This window comes from Pogoniulus pusillus, chromosome 37, assembly GCF_015220805.1.
Source record: "Pogoniulus pusillus isolate bPogPus1 chromosome 37, bPogPus1.pri, whole genome shotgun sequence".
Taxonomy (NCBI): domain Eukaryota; kingdom Metazoa; phylum Chordata; class Aves; order Piciformes; family Lybiidae; genus Pogoniulus; species Pogoniulus pusillus.
In genome coordinates, this window is record NC_087300.1 from 1,002,270 (window position 1) to 1,019,984 (window position 17,715).

The following is a 17,715-nucleotide window of genomic DNA, read 5'->3' on the forward strand; positions in this document are numbered from 1 at the left end:
AAATGTCTTTGTTTCTCTGGAGGAAAACCCCAGCAGAAGAAAGAGAGTCCCCAAAAAAGCATCCTGTGACCCCTGGCCCGCCTTGAGCAGGGCAAGCAGCCTCATTCCTCCAGCCCCTCTCTGCTCTCTGGGGGATGTGCTGCTGCAGGAGCCCTCTCCGAGCATTCTCTTGCTGCTTCTGCTTTCAAATGCAGCCTGGAGCCAGCTCTTGGCAGGCTCCTCTTGCAAGCAGCACTTTCCTCCATTACGTGCTGCAGCCTCGAGGCTGCAGGCAGCAAGTGGCACAGCTCCCTGCTGCAGCACACAGGGAAGCTGCTTGCAGAGAGCTGCTGAGGCTGGGAGAGACCCTCTGAGATCATCCAGTCCACCCCCTCAGCTGCAGATCCCAGCCCCTGCTGCTGCTAAACCACAGCCCTCAGCACCACATCCTCACTGCTTTTAAATGCCTCCATGGATGGGGACTCCACCACCTCCCTGCACAGCCTGGGCCTGAGAACTCTTTCTGGGAAGAAGTTGTTCCTCATGTCCAACCTAAACCTCTCGTGGTGCAACTTGAGCCCATGTCCTCTTGTGCTGTCCCCTGCTGCATGTGAGAAGAGACCAATCTCTACCTGGAAGAAGCAGAAGAAGAGATTTGGAGCTTGCACCAGGGGAGGTTTAGGCTGGACACAAGGAACAATCTCGCCCACAGAAGAGGTGCCAAGTCCTGGCCCAGGGCAGCAGTGGAGTTCCCAGCCCTGGAGGGGTTTCAGAACCATGGAGATGTGGTGCTGAGGGCTATGGGTTGGTGGTGCCCTGGCAGTGCTGGGGTAAGGGCTGGACTGGATGATCTTAGAGGTCTCTTCCAACCACACCAATTCTGTGCTGAGGCTTGGGGGTGCTCTGCCCACAGCTGCCCACCAGCACCAGCTCTGCAGTGCTGTGCCCTTACAGATGCTCAGGTCTGAGTGGGGACTGAGCAGGTTTTGCAGCCACAAGGCCCCTGCAATTTGTCCATGGAAGTATTTTGCATCTCAGGGATATGGGAAGGAGACAGCAGCTCCATTTCATGCGGGGGGCTGGCACCCAGGACCCCCCTGCAGCGTGGCAGCCCAGCCATGCCCTGCTACATGTCGGGAAGGGGCTCGCTGCCAGCCAAGCATCTCGGCAGCTTTGATCTGCTGTAGTATTCACGCTGGTAGCTTTAAGAACGGAGAGGTGCAACCCCAGTGCCCATTGGTATTCCCCTCACAGCCCAGCCTGCAGCCTGCCCGGGCTCTGAATACCCTTTCCCACAGCTTATCTCAGCCCAGAACCCTCCCCTCTGCCGCCGCCTGCGCCCTCAACGCTTTGCCGCTCTGACATGCGAGCGGCAGCACAGACCCAGCTCGGAGCACCTCGTTCCTTCCAGCCCAGAGTCTTCTCCTCATCCTCCCCACCCCCAGCCCATTCTGCCTGTGGCTCACTCCCTCCTGGGAAGCTCCTAACCAGCAGCAGACCCCTCCCCATCCCCAGCGCAGCGCACAGGCATGCAGCAGGCTGGAGTGAGCAGCTGCAGCTGCTGCAGCATTTGCTGCTGCTGCTGCCGGGGGAGGACAGGCACAGAAAAAGAGGAAACCGAACCCACAGCCTCATTGGCTTGATTGAAGCTTCCCTGTCGATTTAATTAATGCAAATTGAGACCTGTGTTAGAGCCTCCTTGTAATTACTATAACACTGGCCTGGGGGTTGTGTCTCAGCTATTTTCCTCCCTCCCACCCCCTTTTTTCTCGTGTTTTAAAGGAAAATAGTAAGGCCTGGATCCACAGCAGCTCCTGAAGGTCCACAGCCCTGCAAGCTGAGCCCGAGGTGTGCAGGGAGAACCTCTGCTAGAGGAGCTCTGGGCCCCCACAGTAGCCCTGAAGAGCAGTGTGGGAGCAGGAGCAGGGCTGCCCTTGATGCCAGTCGGAGCCTGGGCAGCACCCTGGTGAGCAGAGCTGCTTAGAGCCCTTTGGCTGGTGAGTAGCTGCTTGGTTTGGGGATGGATTTGCTGCTGGCAAACCTCAGCTTTGCTCTGGGGGAAGGAAGGAAAATCTGAGGGAATTTGTTATCAGCTCCTGTGTGGGCTCCAAGGCTGCCCCGGGCTGGGCAGCCTGGATACTCGCAGCCACCAGGGGCTCAGCTCAGCTTTGGCACTTTCCCAAGCACCACCTCCTCCCATGCCAGGACCAAGGCTCTGCCTGGCACTGGGCACTTGCTTCCCAGCTTCCAGGGGTGATGCTGCAGACACCATGGCCCTGGAGGTGCTCAAGAAGCGTGTGGCTATGGACATGATTTAATGGCCATGGTGGTCTGAGCTCAGTGGTTGGACTCCATCTGGCAGGCCTCTTCCAACCAAAACAATTCCATGATTCCATGGCTGTATGCTTGCTGAGTTCCCTGCCCTTTGAAATGCAATGCCCTGGGCTAGCAGGGCTCCTGTCCTCTCAGCCAGGGTATTTTGAGGCCATGGCTGTGTTTTTGGATGGCTTTCACCCTGCAGCAGAAGCCTCACTTCAGCCTGGAGTGGTTTCTTGCTGACCCTGGAGATGATTCCTGGACAAACAGGGGGGCACAAAGGACTGGGATTGGGAACTGAGGCAGGGGAGGGCAGCAGGGGCTGGGTGAGGTCTCTCCAGCTCCAGACTAACCTTGAAACAGATTTGAAGGATTATTTTGGCTAATATCCACTTCCCCCGAGTTTCAGGAAGGAGAGGCTGAGCTCAACCCCTCCTCACACTCTGTCCCCCAGGAGTGGTGGAGGGCTGGGTGAGGCAGGAACCCCAAATGTCCCTCATCCTCCTTTTTAGCCCTTTGGCTCCTGTCTCTGGCCTGGACTGGGGTGTGGGGAGGTGCTCAGACCAGCAGCACCCCTCCCTGGGGGGCACAGTGACACCAGACCCCCTCCAGCCTCAGGCTGCCTTCCCCTCCTCACGCTGACAGCAGCTCCCTCACCGCCTCCCCCAGGCAGGGTCTGGCTTGGGGGTGAATTTCTCCTTGGGTTAATTAAAACTGCCACTTTCCTCGGCAGTCACAGCGTGGTGCTGCTGCTGCTGTCCCTCTCGGTACCACTCTGAGCAGAGGGCAGCAGTTTGCTGGTTTGCAGGCAGACACCAAGCTGAGGCTCTCCCTGCAGCAGGGCTGCCTTTGTTTGCCTGTGCTCACGGCTGCAGCAGCTGCCTGCCCCTTCAGCTTTTAATGCATCCATTGGTCTGCTATGGACTCGAATTAGTGGGGAGGGAAAGGGCTCGACCAGCAGCGGGCACATGCTAAGGGCGGGGCTGGCTTGGCGCTGCCCTGCCGGAGCGATGGCAGGGAGGAGGCAGCAGTTAACCCACTTCGATTGCAGAGTTGTGCGTGGAGATGGGAGGGGAACTGCTCATGGTCTTGAGAGGACCTAAAATGCCACAGCATGGATCTAGACCTCCTCCTGGGGCTGAAGTTGAAAGGTGCCATGAAGAAACAACCCTCAGCCCTCGTCCCTCGGCTCACAAACGCCGTGGGAAGAGCCATGCTTTGTCCCCATGGCGCCTGACAGATCTCAGCTACAGCCATCCCCAGGGCAAATCCAGCTGTGGCTGCTGCCCTGGGCAGAGCACGATCTCCTGTGCCACCTGAGCATGGGGTGGGATGCGAGGAGCAAGGGGGGATGCTTCAACCCCCTCCCTTTTTGGTCAGCATTTGCCCTTGTGCCGTCCCTCAGGCAGCTCAGCACTTGAGAGCTGCACATCCACCTGCCCCCAGGCAGCAGACCTGTGGAGCTGCTGTGCCCACTGGGCTGGGCACCACCCTGGGAGCTGGGCACCACCCTGGGAGCTGGGCACCACTCTGGGGGCAGGCAGCCCTGGAAGCTCCGCAGCCAGCAGCGCTTTCAGGTTTGCCGCGGGAGGGAGCAGCCTTAGGGGCTGTGAGGAGCTCCTCCAGGTTGGTTGTTTGCCGCCAGGGCAGTCCTGCTCCTTTAAGAGGATTTCCATCCCCTAACTCCTCCTCTGGTGACACTTCCAAGCTGCGTTCTGCCTGCGAAGGCTTCGGGGAGTATTTTTACCCCTGTCACACCAGGGCAGTATTAATAGCAGCTCTGGCCGAGCTGCTCCCCGTGCAAGGCACTAATTAGAGGCTGGGGGGTAAGGAGTGCTACACCCAGCTCCTCTTCCTCGCCTCCCCCCTGTGCTATTGCAAAGAGCCAAGGCTAATGTCTTGACTGGAATTTTCGGTGCCTGCTGAATATTTGATGCCTTCCCAATGCTATTCCATGTGGCTGTCAAAAGCAGGCTGCCTGCTCTGCTCCAGCCCGGCTGGGATGGCAGCCCCTGACCCTTCTGGGCTCTGAGCACTGCTGCTGCTCTTGGCTCACACACACAGAGGCCCCAGAGCCCCAGCAGGATCCTTTCTCTGCTGCTCCCCTGCCTCACACCCTCCCAGCTCTATCAGGATCCCTTCTCTGGTGCTCCTCTGCCTCACGACCCCCAAAACTCCATCAGGATCCCATCCCTGCAGCTCCCCTGCCTCACACCCCCCTAACTCCATCAGGATCCTTTCTGTGCCGTTCCCCTGCCTCACACCCCCCCGGCTCCATCAGGATCCCTCCCCTGCCTCTTGCTGGTGCTGGGTTATTTCTGATCCCCGCAGTGAGCTGTCCATGGGCTGCCTGGAATAGCAAAGCTCTTTCTGCTCCATCTGGGAAATGCGAATCTGTGGATTCTGGCTGGGAGGAGAAAGGCAGAAGTAGTTGAGGATGCAGAGAAATGGGTCGAGGCTCCCGGCTCGGTTGGGACTAAGGAGGTGGTGAGGGGGGAGCAGCGTGGAGAGGTCCCCAGGCAGCTTTCCCTGTGTGGTTCTGGAGGTAGAGGAGGTTGGGGGCAGCAGCCACACGGGTCTGGCCTAATGCTGATGTCTGATGGCCTGGGAGGACCTGCTGGTGCCATGGAGAGAACCACCAGCTCTGAAATGGTACCTGCTGGGGGGAGTGGCTGCTGCAGCCCTCCCTGGCGTGAAGTCTCTGCTCTCTAATTATAGCTGGGCTTGTGCTGGAGCCTTTTGCTCACTGCTGCCTCTCCCCAGCCATCTGTTTGCAAGAAACTTGTGGAATTCATCTCCCTGAGCTCTTCCCCATGTTTATCAGAGAGGGGCAGGGTCTGGCTCACAGAGCTGAGAGCTGGGGGAGAAGACTAAGCTGAGACACAGAAGAGGTTTGGTCAGGTAAAGATTCATCTCCTTAGGAAACAAAGAGTGCAAACCTTGCCAGGAGACCACCAGCAGGCTGGGGAGGGAATTCTGCTCTCTCTGGCCTGCCAGGACTGCAAGCAGAGCTCTCTAGGTGGACAAAGGCTCCTTCAGTGTCCTGCTGGCACCGTGTGGGTGCCACTCCCGTGGGCTCTGTCACCAGCTCAACTGTGCTGCAGAAGGTTTTCTTTGCAAGGACAGCAGAGAGCCTGTGGGGATTTTGCCCTCAGTGCCTTAGGAAGGCAAAATCACAGACTGGTAGGGCCTAGAAGGGACCCCAGAGATCAGCCAGTCCAACCTCCCCTGCCAGAGCAGCATCTCCCAGGGCAGGTCACACAGGAACACATCCAGGTGGGGTTGGAAAGCCTCCAGAGGAGACTCTGCAGCCTGCTCCAGGGCTCTGCACCCTCACACCAGATGATTTTCTCCTCCTGCTGAGGTGGAACCTCCTGGGCTCCAGCTTGTGCCCATTGTTCCTTGTCCTATTTCTTGTGGGCACCACCCACAAAATCCTGGCACCTTCACCCTGACCCCCACCCCTCAGACGCTTACAGACCTTGCTCAGATCCCCTCTCAGCCTGAGCAGCCCCAGACCCCTCAGGCTTTCTTCACAGCAGAGATGGTTCCTGCAGCGTGAAACACTTCTTGCCTGTGGAGGAGCTTTCACTGTGAGGGAGACACTCCCTGCATGCCTTCCTCATTTACTCTGCAATCCCTTGGGCTCCTTGGATCTGGATTCAGATCTGTTTGGATCTGAAGAGCAGTGAGACCTTTGCAGCTCCTGGTGAGAGATTTGCAGGCAGCAGAGGTCAGTGCAGGCAGCGTGGGGATGAGTGAGCTGCAGTGAGGAGGAAAAGCACTGCTGGAGGTTAATGCAGGGACTGAGGAACACCAAGAGGGAGAAATCTTGTGGCCTCCTCTCTGCCTTGAACGAGTTTCTTCAGACCACTGCCACCTCCAGCAGCTGTTTGTTCAATCCCTTCAACTGCCTGACTCAGGTCAGATGCCAGAGTGGATTTCTGCTCTTAAAGTGAACTTCTGCTAACCACAGAATCCTTAGGGTTGGAAAAGACTTTGGGGAGCCCAACCATTCTCTAACTCTGCCCAGGCTGGGGCCAACCCACACCCCTCAGCACCACAGCTCTGCCTCTCTGAAACACCTCCAGGGTGGGGATTCAGCCACCTCCCTGGGCAGCCTGGGCCAGGCTTAGAGAGCCCTTTCAGGGAAGAAGTTTCCTCTAATGCCCAACCTAAACCTCCCCTGGTGCCACTTGAGGCCATTCCCTCTTGCCCTGTCTTGTTCCTTGGGTCTGCCCAGGGCAGTGCTGGAGTCCACATCCCTGGAGGTGTTTCAGCAGTGCTTGGGGACATGGCTCAGTAGTGACCCTGCAGTGCTGGTGGGGAGGCTTGGACTGGATGAGCTTGGAGGTCTCTTCCAGCTGAATACATTCTGTGACCTCCCATCTGGCTCCAGCCTCCTTGCAGGGGGCTGTGCAGTGCCTGTTAGCAGCCTTGCTGAGATCACTCACCCAAGGTGCTCTAAAGCATGCTCTGGTGAGCAAATAAGCTGTCGGCCCAGGAGTGCTTAGGGGTGGCAGTTTAATCCTCAGGAAGCACAGGGCTGGGTTTGGGTTTTTTTCCTCGTTGGAGATTAAATATTTTTGCAAGTTAAAAGAGCTGCTGTGGGCTGAGTTGTCACCTAATTCTGTCACTCTCTTTGTGGGCTGTTTTGATAAGCACATCAGAGGAGATGCTTTAATCTCTCTGCTAAATCTGAGCACCTCACGTCCTGAATTCACACAGCCACAGAGTCCTCCCCCACGGGAGGACTCTGATCTGATTCACCCAGAGCAGAGAGGCTGAACCTCAGCCAGGTTTGGGCTGTGCTCAGAACGAGCCTTCCCTGACCTGGGGGCAGGCACTGAGCTGAAGTGGGTGCAGTTGTCAGTGGCTTGGCTGCATCGCAGGGCTCTGGAATGCCAGGCTGGAAGGGCCCCCGAGGATCATCTGCTCCAAGCTCTCCAGGTGACAGTGGAGTTGCAGTGAGCTGGCTCAGCACCCTGGCAAGCTGAGGCTTCAGACTGCCCAGTGCAGGGCAATCCACTGCTGCCCCTGGCAGATGATTCCAGTCTGGAGTCCTCAGCACAGACCTGCTGGAGTGAGGCCAGAGGAGGCCACAGCAAAGCTGGCAGGGCTCTACTGGGAGAGTTGGGGGTGTTCAGCCTGGAGAGGGGAAGGCTCCAGGGAGACCTTCTGGTGGCCTTGCAGTGCTTAAAGAGACTGAGCAGGAAGCTGGGGACAGACTTTGGGCAGCACCTGTTGGGACAGGACAAGGGAGGATGGGTTTAGACTAGAGTAGGGAGATGCAAACAGGAGAGAAGGGAGAGATGTTAACAGTGAGAGTGGTGAGATCCTGCCCCGGGCTGCCCAGAGGGGTGGCAGCTGCCCCATGCCTGCAGCACTCCAGGTCAGGTCACCTGGGGCTGTGGCTGGGGATGTCCCTCCTGGCTGCAGCAGGGTTGGACTGGATGAGCTTTACAGGTCCCTCCCCACCCAAACCATTCCCTGATTCTAGACTGGAATTATGGAGCTATACCTGATGGGTTTTCATGGGAAAAGTGGAATCCCAGCAGGAGGTTCTGCTGCTGATCAGGACTGCAGCAGACCGAAGCCAGTGCAGCCTGTGGGCTGGAGGAGGGAGGAGCCTGCTGAGGAGCACAGCAATGTGTCCACAGGCACAAACCACATGGGAATTAAGTGGAGGCTTTCCACGGGTCTCCAGCTCTGCTGCAGGTCAGCCCCGGAGCAGCCCCAGAAACAAACAGGCCCCCAGAGTAAAACCACTCTTGCAAGGAGGTGCTGCCTTCAGTTTGGGGCTCCCCAGTTGAGGGGGGACAGGGATCTGCTGCAGAGAGTCCAAGGGAGGACTATGAGGATGAGGAGGGGGCTGGAGCACTGCCTGGTGAGGAGAGGCTGAGGGTCCTGGGGCTGCTTAGTCTGGAGAGGAGAAGACTGAGAGGGGATTGAATCAAAACTCAGCAATGGGGTTGGAGCCGAAGGCAGCCCTGGCAGCTGCTGCCAGGAGGCTGCTAAAGAGTCTCGACCCAAGTGGCACAGCCTGGCAAGGGCCAGGGCTGCAGAAGGATCCCAGCTCTGACTCCCAGCTCAGTGCCTCTCCTCAAGGACTGGTTTACAACAAAGAAACAGAAGCTGTTGCTTTTTCCAGAGGAGATCTCTTGTCGGAGGTGGATGTGGTTAGCCTTAAATCCAACCTGCCAACGAGGCTAAGTTGGGTCCAGGCCTCTTTTTTCTTCCTTTTTTTTTGTTTCAATCCCTGTGAGCCCAGGAAATGAGGCAGGCAGCAGCCCCTGCGTGGCTCCTGGGCTCACCTCACCTGCGTCCCCTCTTCAAGAGCAGGCAAGGATACTTCATCAGCCTTCCTGCCGGGGTGGGGGGCACAGGGCTGGCTGGAGGCAGTCACACAGCTACCCAGCCCAGGCAGCCTTCTCTCCGCTGGGAATCCCTGCCTTATCCCGGGATAAGCTCACTGATTTCCCTGCAAAGCATCCAGCCCTGCTGTTGATGTAGCAGGGATGCTAATTAGCAGCCGACAGAGCAAAACAACAGGCTGGTGGCAGTGGCCTCTTGGCTGCTTTGTCTCTTCCCAGCAGCATTTCGATGCAATCTCATCCAAGAGACTCAAGATGGTTCAGCTAAAAACCTGTTTGTTGGGCATGATCTGGACACACCAACTGCTGGGGCTGAGGTGGGCACCCCATACCCACATGCCAGGCACCACCCTGGAAGGGCCAAGCAGCCAAACCAGCCTGAATTGGGGGAATCATTTCACACACACAAAAAGGGCTCTGCCACGCTGCTGGAAAATGGCTCTTGCCATGGCTGGCGAAGCTGCTCCAGCAGAGACCTCTCCCAGTTCTAGCAGCTCAGAGCCTGGATGTGGTTTCCATGGAAATCGACGTCAGATCAGCAAGGAAAGGGGAAAAACACCAACAAAAATCCAGGGCAAGTGGTTAAAATAATCTCTGTTTGGAAAGCTCAGTGCCTCCCTGTCACAACATTAACCTCCCTCCGGGTGGGATCCATTGCGTTTTGGTGCAAACCCCTTGGGTTTAAGAGTGTGCACAGGAAGGGTGGGGGACCCCTGGGGCAGTCCTTTCTCAGGGGTTTGGGGCACAGGACTTGCACTCTAGAAGGGGTTTGCACCTCTCCAGCTGCCTGCACCTTGGCTCTTGGTGTGGCTTCAGTGTCTGCCGCACGGCGGCTGCCAGGGGCACCGGGCAGGAGCGGCTGGTGTGGAGCGTGGGGATGTGCAGCTGGGGGCATTTAGAGCACGTCTGGGGGAAATCCCTGGTGTCCACTTGGGAATGGCATTGTCCAGGGAGCTGCTGGCAAGCAGCTTTGTGGGACAGGGCTCTATGGGTCTTGACATGGCCACTGGGCACATGCATGGTGTGCTGGGACTTGCTGCTGTCACCCCAAAGGTGGCTGTGTGGCTGCCCCCCAGAACACACTGCCAGGGGCTGTGGGATGAGCACCCATAGAGCTTCTTTGGGGTTGACCCAAGCACAGCTCCAGGCTGGGTGGGGAATGGCTGAGAGTGGCCCTGGGAAACAGGTCCTGGGGGTCTGGGCTGATGAAAAGCTCCACAGGAGCCTGCAGTGGGAGTGCAGCCCAGACACAACCCTGTGCTGGGCTGCAGCAAGAGCAGTGTGGTCACAGGGCAAGGGAGGGGATTCTGCCCCTTGGCTCTGCTCTCCTCAGACCCCACCTGCAGCCTTGGGTGCAGTTCTGGAGCCCCCAGCACAAGCAGCACATGGAAGTGTTGGAGCCAGCCCAGAGGAGGCCACCAAGATGCTGAGAGGGCTGCAGCAGCTCTGCTGTGAGCACAGGCTGAGAGAGTTGGGGCTCTGCAGCCTGGAGAAGAGAAGGCTTGGAGGATCTGAAGGGGGCTGCAGGAGGGCTGGGGAGGGACTGTTGAGAAGGTCTGGGAATGAGAGGAGGAGGAGGAATGGGTTTGAAGTGGCAGAGGGGAGACTGAAACTGGATGTTAGGAAGTTCTTTCCAGTTGAGGGTGGTGAGACACTGGCACAGGTTGCCCAGGGAGGTTGTGTGATGTGATGAGGCCTGGAGTGACCTGTTCTAGTGGGAGGTGTCCCTGCCCATGGCAGGAGGTTGGAGCTGGATGAGCTTTGAGCTCCCTGCCAGCCATCCTATGTCGCTATGACCTGGTACCCAAGGGGCGATGGTGAGCAACTTGGTGATGCTCAAGAGCCCAAAGCGCATCCTGGCCCTGGCATAAGTGTCCAGCCCTGAAGTGATCATGGCCTCGGGTAGGTGACCACAGCCTCAAGGTGCCTGTGTCCTCAAGGCAAGTGGCAATGACCTTGAGGTGGCCCAAGGCTGTGAGGTGTCCATGGTCCTGACGCAGCTGAGCAGTCCCGAGCTGGTCGTGGTCTTGAGGCAAGCGGCCACAGCCATGAGGTCGCTGGGTGGCCCCGAGGTAGGTGGCCATGGCCCTGAGCTGACCACGGACCACGTCCAGCTCCCAGGTGACCATCCGAACCGCGCCTCCTCTCCCAGCAAACAGCCCCGAGAGGACCGACGCCCCTGGCCGCCGGGACCCCGCTCCTCCCCAGCACAGGGGCAGGAGACAAAGGGAGTCCCTCAGCCCTCCGGGCACGGGCGGAGACGGGGACGCAGACGGGGACGCAGAGGGGCGCAGGACCCCGGGGCGGCCAGCGGGAGCGGGAGGCGTCGCGGCGAGGTCCCGCAGCCTGCGCCCGGTCCCGGCGAGGTCTCGGGGGTGGCCTCCCCGCGCCGCCCCCGCCCGCCGCTGGCGGACTACGCTTCCCGGCGTGCACCGGGGCGGCGGGAGCGAGGGTGGGAGGGGGCGCGCGCCCCCCCCTCAGCCCCCCGCCCCCCCGCGGCCGGCGGCACGTGCCGCCGCGCTGGGCCAATGGGGGCGGGGCGGGGCGGGTCACGTGCCTTTGTTTGGCGCTTTTGTGCGCGGCGGAGCGGGCGGGAGCGGAGTGTGGCTGCGGCGGCGGAGCGGCGAGGTGGGTGCGCGGCGGCTGCGGGCCGCCCGGGGCTGCCGGCCGCGCTCGGCGTGGGCTGTCCGCGGCCCCTCCGGGGCTTGAGGATGAGCAGGGGAGGGCGGTGGTCCCGTGGGGGTCCGGCGCTCGGCGAGGTGGGCGGCGGCGCTGCAGCGGAGGGGAGCTGGGGATGGGTGTCAGCGTGAGCCTTGCCCCGCCAGGGATCCACAGGCGCCTGCGGGGATCTGAGGAGAGGGGTCCCACGCCTGCTCCTTTTGTCCCTTTTCCTTGAGACGGTTGCGTCCCCTTCCGCCTCCCGCTTCCCGGGCGTCGCGGTGACAAAGGGACGGGAGACAATGGGCGGGGGGGGCGCGTCCCTGGCTGTCCGAATGTCGATGGGGAGGGGGCTGTCCTTTGTCCCGGAGCCGGCTGCGCTCTGCGAGGGGCGACGCCCTATTGGCAGTGGCAGCAGCGGCGCCCCCTCCTCTGCCTGACAGGACCCCGCCATTGTTAGTGGGGAAGGGGCGGCGCCCGGGCGGCTGCGCCCCGGCGCCATCGAACCCGGAGACCCGCGTCTGAGCCCCGTTTAGCGGCGGTGGGGTGAGGCGGGGGGTGCTCGTCGTCGTCTCGTTTCTACCCCCCCCCGCCCCGCCACCCCAAACCCCTTCTCCCTCCCTTGCGGGCGGGGCGGGGGCCCGCACCTGCGGCGGGGGGCGGCAGGTGCCCGGATGTTACGGTTGGCCCCGCCCTCCCCCGAGCCCCCCGCGCGCGCGGGCAGGCGGACGCGCGCGCGCTCTCCCCGGCCGTTTGAATTCGGTGCGGAGAGGAAGGCGCGTGCGAGGGCGGGGCGGGGCCTCCGTCCTGCCGCGCGACGGCCTCGGCTCCTATTGGCTGTTAGCGAGAGGGGCGGAACCGCGGGGGGCTCGGGGGGCTGCGTGGTCCTAGCGCCACCCGGTCGGGTCCGCGCAGCCACCCAGCCGCTGCCTTACGCTGCCTTTGAAGCCTAGGGAAGGAAAAAGTCTCCTCTGCTTTTCTCTGAGGCGTTTTGTGCCCTTCTTATTACGTCCTCTTTTAACGAGTGCTGTGGGGCAGCGTGCGTGCTCCCTGTCGGTGGCGATGTGCAACATCTGGTTTCAGCTGTACAAATAAAACCGGATTTTAGAGGAGCTCGATGTGTGTGTGTTAAGATTCTTCGGTGGCAGCACAAGTCCTGAATGTGCCGTCCTGTGGCGTGCTCTATTTTAATTCAGAGAGCCACATAGGTGGAATATCCCTAGCACAGTGTGCTGCAGAAGTGCTGGGGAAATGGGAAGCTTTGTCTGCCTATCCTTTTGCAGTGGAGCAAAACGGGCTGCAAATGCCCGACTCTACGATCATGCCGATCCTGCAGCACCAGTGACAGAACCTCTCTGGTGTGCCTAGCAATGTCTGTCAGCCTAACCCCACCAACTGCCTGGAGTTCCTGGCTGGCTTTTGTTCAGCAGCTCTAGTGATGCTTAGCAGCTTATCTGCAGAAATGAAATTCACCTCCCTGGTGCTCAAAGGCATTTCTCTTTGTTCTCCAGGAATCCATCTGATTGAAGTTCTCCCAGGCTTGGCTTCTGGATTCATATTTTCTTGATCATGGCTACTTCTGGTATGTGGCATTATGTGCTGAGTATCTCTCTTCCTCTCAGTTTCCTCAGAAACAAGGTACAACTCTAATGCACTAAATGCAGCTGTGGCTGCTGTGCTCTTCTCCCACCTCCAGGCTGCTTTAGAGAAGCAGTTAAAATGGGATGCTTGTAAAAAACAGACCCAAAGCCCTCCCAGGCTGCTAGCAGATGGGCCCCAGCTCCTCTGTGAGCCATCTGCTCTGCTACCAGAGCTGTCATCTCCATGTCTTGGTGCTCAGAGCTAGTGTGCTGCTCCAGCTGACACTGGGCAAGGTTTGGTGTGCTGGTGGATGGCTCAAAACCATCAGGTGGTGGTGAGCACTGGGAACTTTCTCAGCCTTCTTGTTGGAGAAGGAGTGATTTTTATTTTATTTTGCATTTGAAGTGCTGATACATTTTATGTTCCCAACCCTGGGCTCAGATTAAACATCAGGCTTTGGATAACGTAGCCAAGAAGAATTCCAGGCAGAGCTGCCTGCCATGCTTCTGAATGGTGGTGCTGCTGCTCAGGGTGAAAGTGTTGGCTCAGATCCTGTCTCTTCCAGTGAGCTTTGTGCTGTTGAATCTTCAGAGGATCCTGTTGGAGTTGCCTGAGCTGGTTCCTACCTTCAGTCTCTGATGCTGTTTTCCCTGCGTCCCTCCCCAGATATCCAAGTGAAGGAACTGGAGAAGCGAGCTTCTGGGCAGGCATTCGAGCTGATCCTCGGCCCCCGCTCCAAAGAAGCAGCCCCAGAGTTCCCTCTCTCCCCTCCAAAGAAGAAGGATGTGTCCCTGGAGGAGATTCAGAAGAAGCTGGAAGCAGCAGAAGAGAGGCGCAAGGTAATTTGGAAGGGCTGAAGTGAGCTCAGCTGAGCTGTGCAGGTTGCACTGCTGGGGATGGATGATGACCACTTTGTGCCATGGTAAATGGGACCTGGCTGGGATCTTCGGGGCTCTTAGGAGCCTTTGTTACACTGTGCAAGGGCACAGCCTTGTTCTGAGTGATCTGGAGTGGTCACTTGAAAAACTAGGGGAAAATGTTCAGCTTTCAGGATGCAGCTTGGGAGGTTTTTTTGCCTTAGCATCATAAGAGAGCAATTCTGCCACAGAGAATGTGGATGTGTAGTGAGCAGGTTTCCACACACAGTGTCGGACCTGCTGGGAGGTCTGCTGTGAGGTGTGGCTTGGAGCCACTTGGCCATGCAGAGCCTAAGTGCAGTGCAGTCTCCTCTGACCTCAGTCACAGCCAATCACAGGATGTCAGGGGTTGGAAGGGACCCAAAGAGCTCATCCAGTCCACCCCCCCTGTCACAGCAGGACCATCCAGTCTAGCTCAGGGCACACAGGAACACATCCAGACAGGCCTGCAAAGGCTCCAGAGGAGGAGACTCCACAACCTCTCTGGGCAGCCTGTGCCAGGCTCTGGGACCCTTCCAGGCAAGAAGTTCCCTTTTGTGCTGAGCTGGAACCTCCTGTACTGCAGCTTCCATCCATTGCTGCTTGTCCTGTGCCAGGGAGCAGTGAGCAGAGCCTGACCCCCAGCCCTCAGATAGTTACAGACATTGATTCAATCCCCTCTCAGTCTTCCCCAGACTGAGCCATTCAGTGGTGTGAGGACTGAGAGCATCCTGGGCAGGAGCTGTCAGTGCTGGCAGCAAAAATTCCATGCTGCTCCTTCCAGAGCACTCCCATCTGACATGACCTGCAACTCACCCCAGGTTGGAAGCGACCTCTGGAGGTCTTTGAGTCCAGCCCCTGTGCCAGAGCAGGACTATAGAATCTAGCACAGGTCACAGAGGAGTGCATCCAGATGGGTCTCAAACCTCCCTTGGTAGCTCATGATGGTGAAATAAAGGTGGTGTGGGTGGGGGAAGCACCAGAGAGCTCTGTCCTGAAACATAAAGTGACAGCAGAATCCCCCCTGGGAGCTGAGAGCCGCTGGGCTGTGGCTGTCTCTGCACTTCACCTGCTCCCTGTTCAGAGCCTGCATCCTCTCTTTCGTTAGTCTCATGAAGCAGAAGTCTTGAAGCAGTTAGCTGAGAAGAGAGAGCACGAAAAGGAGGTGCTCCAGAAAGCCATTGAGGAGAACAACAACTTCAGCAAGATGGCTGAGGAGAAGCTGACTCACAAAATGGAAGCTAACAAAGAGAACCGTGAGGCACAAATGGCTGCCAAGCTGGAGCGCTTGCGGGAGAAGGTAGGTGCTGAGCCCAGTCCCCTCTGGGAGAGCTCAGCCGTGCTCCTCGCTGTGCAAGTGGCTGAACAAAGCCAGGGAAGCCATGGAACAGGCTGCCCAGGGCAGTGCTTGGATCTTCGTCCCTGCAGGGGTTGAAAGCTGTGTAGCTGTGGTGCTGAGGGACATGGTTTGGCTGCCAGGCTTGGTAGAGTGTGAGCGTGGTTGGACTGGAGGAGCTTAAAGAGCTTTGCCAGCCTAAACCTTTCTATGATAGAGGGCCAAGTGAGGAGGGTGCTTTGAGAGGGGCATCCTCAGGAGGGTTCTGTGTTGGTCTGCTCTGGGAAGATGACTGAACCTGCAAAAGACTTGGCAGAAATCCCCCTCTTGGAGTGGAGGAGATAGGTGGAGCTGGGGTAGGGTCTTGCATTCTCTGCCAGAGCTTCACCCTGCAGCCCCCTGCAGTAACCCAGACTCTTGGGATCCTGCCCCGAGCTGGGGGTGGGTGGGACAGAAGCCAGGGCAGTGCCTGCCTGCGGGGGGGCAGCTGATTGCTTCCTGCTGCTGTCTTTCAGGACAAGCATATCGAAGAGGTTCGAAAGAACAAAGAAGGCAAAGACCCTGGTGAGGCTGAAACCGACTGACTTCATCCTGGAAACTGACTCTCTCCCCCTGCTCTGGACATCCAAAGACTGTCTGGCCAGTGCTTCTATCTTCGGGCTTCAGTTGGGTTTGGTTGGTTTGGGTTTTCAGTTGAAGTTTCTAGAACCTGACGTAGAACTGTAAAATTAGCTCCAAGCTGTACACTTAGCTTTCTTTTGGTTGGTTTTTTTTCTGTTGGGGGTAGAGGAGAGACTTTCCCTGTTCCACTTTTCTAAAGTGTTGTCTTTCCAGTGTAGCTCTTCTCGTTGCATCCTTCCCTGCTCCCAGCCACGTCTGCTCGCGCTGGGGGGTGGCTTGGTACTGTATCAGCTCTGTAAGACGTTTGTGAAAGGAATCTGTAGTACACTTCCATGCTCAGTATCTGTTACACTTCAGCGACAGAAACAAAACTCTGGCTCTGTCCCAGCCTGCTAAAAACTCCTGCTGTAATGAATGACTAAATAAAGCTGCACAGTGCTGTTACCACCAGAGTTAATTTGGGGGGAAGGAAGAAAGAGAAGGGTGGGAGAACACAGAGGGAAGTGGTAGGACTGCCAGGGGTGGGAGGGACCACAAGGATCATCCAGTTCCAACCCCCTGCCGTGGGCAGGGACACCTCACACTAGAGCAGGCTGCCCAGAGCCACAGCCAGACTGGCCTTAAACAGCTTCAGGGATGAGACTTCCACCACCTCCCTGGGCAGCCTGTGCCAGGCTCTCACCACCCTCACAGCAAAGATCTTGAGACCGTGGAGGTCTCTTCCCTTATGGTGAAGAACTTCTTCCTAATCTCCCCTCCTCTAGTTTGGATCCACTCCCTCCTAGTCCTGTCATTGCCTTTTGAAGTCCGTCCCCAGTTTCTTGTAGCCCTCTTTACATACTGAAGGGCCACAGTAAGGTCTCCTCAGAGCCTTCTCTCTCTCCCTTGGCTGAGGGTTGTGATGGGTGTCCTGTCCCAAAAGCTGGGTGGGGACAGCTCTGCAGCATTGCAACAGTCCCAGGCAGGCTCCTGGGCTACCTTCCCCCTCCCCAAGCACCCACATTGTCTGAACGCCACAATCAGAGCTTTGTTTTGACACCTCAGCACTTGTCAGCTGCTGTGTCTGGGTTCAAAGCAGTTCAGAACCACCTCCCTTGGGCTGCTGACATCAACAAATGAGGCCTTGTTACCCCATGACGGATCTGAGCCTTTTTTTCCCCTTTTGGGAAGGGTTTCTGGGAGATGATTTTGTGCTGTTGAATGGTGGTTTGTGTACCAGGGCCTGCAGTGCCAGAGCAGAACCTGCTCTGTGCTGGGACAATGAGCCTGGCCTGGCTGCAAGTGCTGGGTGTTGTTTTGGTGTCTGCCCAGATGTGCTGGAGGTTAACTCCTGCCTACACCCGGAGGTTTATCTTTGTTTTACTGGGAGGTGAGAAATGAACCTGACTGAACTCTTGAGGTGGTTTGGCTGTGGAGCTGCTGTGCCCTACAGGTGCCATAAAACCCAACAGCCCCAGCCCCTCTGAGGACATCCACAGGCACTGGGACTGCTCTGCAGTTAAGCCACAGCAGCTGCTGGAGTGTGAGCTGCCACCACTGCCACTGCTGCCACCGCCACGGACTGAGGCTCTGCTGCAAGATGTTCCCTCAGGGCAGGGAAGCTCTTGGGTCTCACAGCTGCAGCTGCTGTCAAAGGCTTGCTGGTGCTGAGTGCAGTGGGGCACGCTCAGGCCCTCTGCCCCCCTTTGGTGTGGGGCACACTCAGGCCCTCTGCCCCCCCTTGGTGTGGGGCATGCTCAGCTTCTGCCCCTTGTGGTGTCTGATCTTGAGGCTCCACCAGCAGGTTGGTTCTCCAGCTGACTCCATCCATGGAGCATCTGCAGTGCCCAGGTGCCAGCCTGCCCTGGTCTGGGGGGAGGCTGCAAGGGAGTAGGATTTGGGTTTCTTTTGGAGGCACTCCTTGAGCCCTGCAGCACCTGAGCTGTAGCTGAGGCTTGCTGAAGAGGAGCCTGGG

General features: G+C 58.2%; 1 protein-coding gene across 1 annotated transcript; it reads left to right on the forward strand.

Moving 5' to 3' along the window:
- The first annotated feature begins 11,205 nt into the window (after positions 1-11,205).
- On the forward strand, positions 11,206-16,205 carry STMN1 (stathmin 1). The gene is made up of 5 exons (XM_064172668.1): positions 11,206-11,297; positions 12,839-12,909; positions 13,575-13,747; positions 14,913-15,104; positions 15,656-16,205. The coding sequence occupies exons 2-5, from the start codon at positions 12,897-12,899 to the stop codon at positions 15,722-15,724; spliced, it is 447 nt and encodes a 148-aa protein (XP_064028738.1). The 5' UTR covers positions 11,206-11,297; positions 12,839-12,896; the 3' UTR covers positions 15,725-16,205.
- Positions 16,206-17,715: the final 1,510 nt, after the last annotated feature.